The sequence below is a fragment of the Pyxicephalus adspersus genome, chromosome 1 (assembly GCF_032062135.1).
Source record: "Pyxicephalus adspersus chromosome 1, UCB_Pads_2.0, whole genome shotgun sequence".
Classification (NCBI taxonomy): domain Eukaryota; kingdom Metazoa; phylum Chordata; class Amphibia; order Anura; family Pyxicephalidae; genus Pyxicephalus; species Pyxicephalus adspersus.
In genome coordinates this window covers 107529976-107535803 of record NC_092858.1, presented here as the reverse complement: position 1 = coordinate 107535803, position 5828 = coordinate 107529976, and the positions used below count along the sequence as shown (strand labels likewise).

At 39.6% G+C, this 5828-nt stretch overlaps 1 protein-coding gene across 1 annotated transcript; it reads right to left on the bottom strand.

Annotated features, from left to right (window-relative positions):
* Nucleotides 1–419: 419 nt before the first annotated feature.
* On the bottom strand, nucleotides 420–4173 carry RPL10A (ribosomal protein L10a). Its single transcript, XM_072423082.1, has 6 exons — nucleotides 4095–4173; nucleotides 2793–2867; nucleotides 2272–2352; nucleotides 1810–1958; nucleotides 1118–1290; nucleotides 420–624 (listed from the first exon to the last, which is right to left on the bottom strand). The coding sequence occupies exons 1-6, from the start codon at nucleotides 4097–4099 to the stop codon at nucleotides 454–456; spliced, it is 654 nt and encodes a 217-aa protein (XP_072279183.1). The 5' UTR covers nucleotides 4100–4173; the 3' UTR covers nucleotides 420–453.
* Nucleotides 4174–5828: the final 1655 nt, after the last annotated feature.

Here is a 5828-nt window from a genome sequence, read left to right as displayed (position 1 = left end):
TATTAGCCATATCACCACCACTCAACTTATAAGCAGTCATAAAAGTTTTAAACTGCGCCTAACCAGACCTCAGTCACATGACAGATGTGTTACCAGGACCATAGGATGTTAACAATCTGCACTGATATTCATATTGCCATGTTTAACTTCACCATACATAATACAGAAGTTAATTTTTTATACTTGGTAAATGCTTCCACAAAATATTGGGTGGTCTAATAGCATTATAGTCTTCAAAATGGTTAGGATGTACAAGACTTCTGGAACAGAGGGCCCTTTAGATCTAAAGTTAGGAACTCACTGCTTTTTCTTGCAGGGTCCTCAATTTTTGGTACTTTTAAAAGACAATCATAAATATGTCTATGTATTTCAGAATGTGATTTTTTTTTCTTAACCTTCTAAAGAAATCATAGGCAAGATACATTTGTGAAAAATCTTTATTGGTATCACAGTCTAGTACAGGCGTTGTGGTTTGCCCATTGTGCTCTTGATATACAGGGCTCTCACATTCTGCCAGTTCTTTTTCAGAAGAGATACCAAGAAGTTGATGGCAAGGTGGATGTTGTAGACAAGCTCCTCTTCTGTCATTTTGACATGACCAACTGCTACAGCCAGGCACAAAACCTAAGAAAATGACAAGTGAGTGTAGTCAGAATTTTTTAAGTCTATCAGACACGAAAAAAAAAAAAAAAAAAAAAAAAAAGAAAATTGTTAAAAAAAAAAAAAAAAAAAAAAAGGTACATGAAAATTGTTACACACAAAAGAGTAACTACCACTATATTTTGACAAAGTGGCTTGGAGAGTGTCTGTGTCAAACTGTTCTCCCTATAGTAGCAAATATCCTTTAAAAAGAATGACAATTTGAGCTTAAGTGACACATTTACCATTGGTTTTCAAAATGTACATTTTTGGGTGAAAATTTCATAATCCAGGCACTCCTGAATGGTACAATTCTCCTGTAGAAGAACAAATCCACGTGCATACAGAGTGGGAACTACAATTAATTTGTACAGCACAACTAGCAAATACTGTCCATGCTACATTAATAGCAAAAACACTAATCCAAAACCAGAAACATTTGAATTTAACAAATAAATTGACATTTACAAAGACTCACCTTTTTCATCTGAAATTTAATGGTGGACTTCACTTCATCGACCTTGGCCACCATGTTTTCATTGTGAGTCAACAAAGAGGGAAATTTTCCTGCTTTATTCAAACCAGGTCCCAAAATACGGGGAATCTGCTTGATGAGTGATTCAGAGGCCAGAAAGGCATCAAACTTCTTAGCTGGAGAAGAAAAAGTGATACTGAAGTACAGGAAGCAAAAACCGTTTGCCTTCTCTAAACTGTAATGTCTAGATACCTAATAAGTAGCATTATTTTGGTACCTACACAAACCCACCAGTGGCTTTTTGGTTTTCTTACAGCAAGAACAGCACAGAGACAACAATACAATTAACAAGCATAGCTTTTTAAAGGATGATGTCTCTGGAAAATGTACTTTCAAAGCCAAAAAAGCATGCCAACATGTTATCACTTTACCAAATTTCATAGCAAAATTTAAAACAAACTGGTGGGCATTGACCAGCACAAGTGTAATTACTTTGAAAAGCAATAAAGAAGCGTGCCTGTGTGTTTATCGTTCTATTTCTTTAAAACTACTTTGCTACCAATTTTACTAAGCATGCACAACTTCAAAACAAACAAGACAGCCAATTTCACTAGTGGTGTTTTTAGTATTACACACTTTGTACGACTTTAGTCAAAGTGTAAATGCGTCTGTGTGCAAAGTGGTTCCACACATACCCAACTTCTTCACCATCTTTTTGTTCTTGTTAAGTTTCTTAAGAGCTTCAATATCCATGTGGGGTAAATCCACAGCCTTTGCTTCATCACAATGCTGCTGATCTCCCAAAATGCATACTGAGAATTTGGGCCTTGGTGTAGATTTCAGCCTGAAATGATAAAGCAACGTATAAGCAAAATTAAAGGTACACAGAAGAGTGAGGGAATGTGGGAGAACCAGGCACAAACCTTATCTAATGCCAAAGCATTAGGCGGTGGGGTTTAGAAAAAAAGTTACCAAACCACACCTCCCCTAATATTTTAAGACCCAGGGTGGAGGTCCGTTCAGCTCACCACACAGAGGGAACTGAACTACCCATTTAATTTGCCACATTAACTTCCCTCACTCAGGGGAAAAAAAAAAAAGAAAAAAAAAAAGAGAGAAGCAAGGCAAAATTTGGGTAAGTGCAAGAGTATTCCAACCTGACAGTGCCAGAGAAACGCTTGTCCTTTTGAGGGTCATAGTTTTTCAAGCTGATCTGAAGTTCAACGGTTTGCAGAAACCTATACAAGATGAACATAAGTGAACTTTATTATAGGTTACCAAAAAAAAAAAAAAAAAAAAATTAAAATATTAAAATACTATTGTTGCGTGAAAAAGCTACTGCCTGTGTCATCAGGAACCCAATATTTTGGGAGTGTTGCTCTGACCCTAATAGTACCATGTCCTGTAGTATAGAATAGGATTCATTCCTTAGAGCCACGTGGATGCCATGGAAGCGGGCATTGCACACTAAACTATGTGCGTGCAGTTGAACATGCATTGAGAAAACTTGCAAACAGGCAGGTAAGTTTATTTTATTGCAATAAGCCCACCTGCTCACAATTTTTCTTTTAAGTTTAGTTTTACTTCAAATACCTTTACTATTAACACCAGCAAACCCCAGGGTAAGCAATTTTCATCATTGTAAATCCGAAAAGAACTAAATTCCACCATTACTTACTTTCTCCTCTTCCTTCTTGCCCCCAGGAGGACCTCCCTCACAGCTTCATGGAGGGTATCACGAGAAACTTTGCTGCTGCAGGGGAAGAAAAAAAAAAAAGTTTGATGCAAAAATAATGGTTATTATTATTATTAAACAGGATTTATATAGCGCCAACATATTACGCAGCGCTGTACATTAAATAGGGATTGCAAATGACAGACTAATACAGGAGGTGATACAGGAGGAGAGGACCCTGCCCCGAAGAGCTTACAATCTAGAATTAGAATCTAATGGTTCTACATTAAACATCCTTATGCAAAACAATCACTTCATATTTTATTACCTAACTTGTTATGCCTATATACTTTTAAAATACTTTCTAGTTTTAAGTTGCACCACCGTCTGGATTGGTGAAATGTCCCATCTTCAGTAAAGAAAGGCTGCATAGATTGAACTAACCATAAAGATTAGCTAAAACCTCCTACCACAGCTTTTTTTTCTTTTCTAAAATTATACACCCGGTAATTTTCTCCTGTGGAGATTTCTATTCATTCCCCGATGCCAGGATATTTACCTCTAGATTGTTGAAAAGGACAATTGTATCATTTTGTCACATGTCCTCATGTCACCAGGCCACAGTAAATCTCCCAAAAGGGTCAGAGCACAGTACAGCCTCACAGATGTTCTAAACCCAGCCTTATACATCCCAAAACAACTCTGGCTTTACAAACAGTTTAAAGGAGAGGTATAGAAGCTATTTTTGGTAAAAAAAAATTCCTTTAGCTGATGATTGGCTATTACACAGACCTTGGTTCAGTCACACAGGGCACAAGTGAGAATACCACAATTCAAACATTACCTTTAGTCAGGCCACTCACATTTATAGACATATGTGCAACTAGTTGAAACTGTACTTCCAGGTTATTGCCTGGAGTGACATTTATAAGACGTGATTTCCTCAGGACAGAAGCAGCAATATGACCTACCACTCAGAATAGGTCTAGCAATAGGACCACCTATAACCTCAATATTACCCTCATAATACCACATCATAAAACGCGTACATAGCCCTTGCCCGCCACGACTTTAACAATGCAGGAAATTCCACACTGTCAATCATCTCCGGAGCCGTACCGCTCCGTATACACCATCAGCACCAAGGCCTCAAAATCTATTTTCTCCTCCGTGAGCATCTAACGAGAAAATATTGAGTCCACTAGAAAAAACACACATGAAGCAACCACTTCACATCGGAATGATCGATGTTTATCATCTTTTAGACACCGATGCCGCTAGATCGAACCAAGAAAAAATCCCTACCTCATCGTGAACAGTCAGTCGTCAGCTACCAGAAAGGGCGGAGATTGGCGTGAGCACGCTTATGAAGCATGTAATCTCGCGGTATTTGAGTAGCGCCATATTTGTGGTGGCAGTTCGTAAGGCGTATAAGTGTGCCGACAGCATTATGTAAGTCGGAAGTAAGGTACGAATATGTAGAAGAGAGCGTGTAACTGTAAGAAATGATCGAGTTTCAGAACATGATGTTTTTTTAATTACACGCAGTAGGTCGCACGAGGAGTAAAATGTGTCTGCGTTTTCAAACATTCATATGTTTTCGTATATTGTAATATCAAAATGCTAGAACCACTCTCTCAATACCATTATTTGTATAGTTCCAGCGGTAGCTATTGGTGCAGTCCAAAACACAGAGGCAAACATGACAAGAATGTAGCCATCCTCATCTATTCATATAGCAGTGGGCTGCATTGTGAAAGCACCCTGATCCACAGGTGTCAAAAACAAGGCCTGGGGGCTGAATCTGGGCTGTATTTTATGTGTTCCTGGTTACTGTGCCGAGCACATCCAAGCACCTGACCTTTATTGAAAGATGGTAAAGCGAAAATATGTTCATGCTTCACGAAGACAAGCATGTTCTTATTTTCAGAACATGAAAAATGTACAAGGATGGCGTGTGATATGGTGTCTCAGGGTGAGGAAGGGTCTATACTTCTACTTAGACTACGGTATGTATCTTAATAAAAAGTTTGGCCCGCCACATAGCCTGTGTTTTAGCCGGCGCTTTATGTGATTTGAGTTTGATACCCCTGCCCTAAACCATTAGGATTTGCTCACACTAATGTTTTGTGTTGTCATGGAAAAGTGTGTGTGTTAACACACAGCACATGAGTTGGTGCACTGTGATCCCTTTCATTGTTAAATCAGAACTAAACTGAAAATTAAATAAATCACACTTGCCTTTAAAGAGGAAGTAAACCCAAAACAAAAAAATAACTCACACTTACCTTCAATCCTGCAGAGCAGTTGATCTATCGGGAGGTTTCTTCCATTAGGTCACGTGTCATCCCAGTATCTGTCTTCCGTCACACGTATTTCGAGTTTAGGTATGCTTGAATTCCGCAGATTCCTCGATCGCGCTGGAGAAGTCCTCGATCAGGTCCCACGCCGTCCTGGAATTCTTTGTCCTGGAAGAAGGAAGGAAGCATCGGGTGCCATCAGTTGACTACGTCACCCAAACTTGCACTTCCCAGGGACGGGATCGGGTGACATAGCCTGCTGTAAAAGTTCCCAGTTCCCCTTGGACCTCTTCCCAGCTCACCGGCCAAGACAGAGCCACAGAAATAAGCAGACTGGGGGTTTATATTCCCAGCCTAATTTCCAGGATGCATTTCAGGTGAGACAAGTACACCTGATCATACCCAGGCCTCTTTAACTCCCCCACCTGGCCAAGAAGCTCATGGTTATTAGGCCTGGTACTTCAAACCCCACCTTCTTGTCAAAAGGAAACTGACTAAACAGAAAAATACTCTTCGTATAACCTGTATCTGGGGCAAATGTACCTGTCATCCTGGACAAAACCTATGATTTATTTGGCCAGCTGTTACTTCCAACCCCCCCCCCCCCTCTTGTTTCAACCTTAGGGTTGGGACACAGGTTGCCAAGTAGGTATGAACCCGAGATAAAGCATCGGCATTCCCCATCTGTACACCAGAACGATGCTTGACAGTAAAACTTAATTCTTGAAGGACTAAAAAC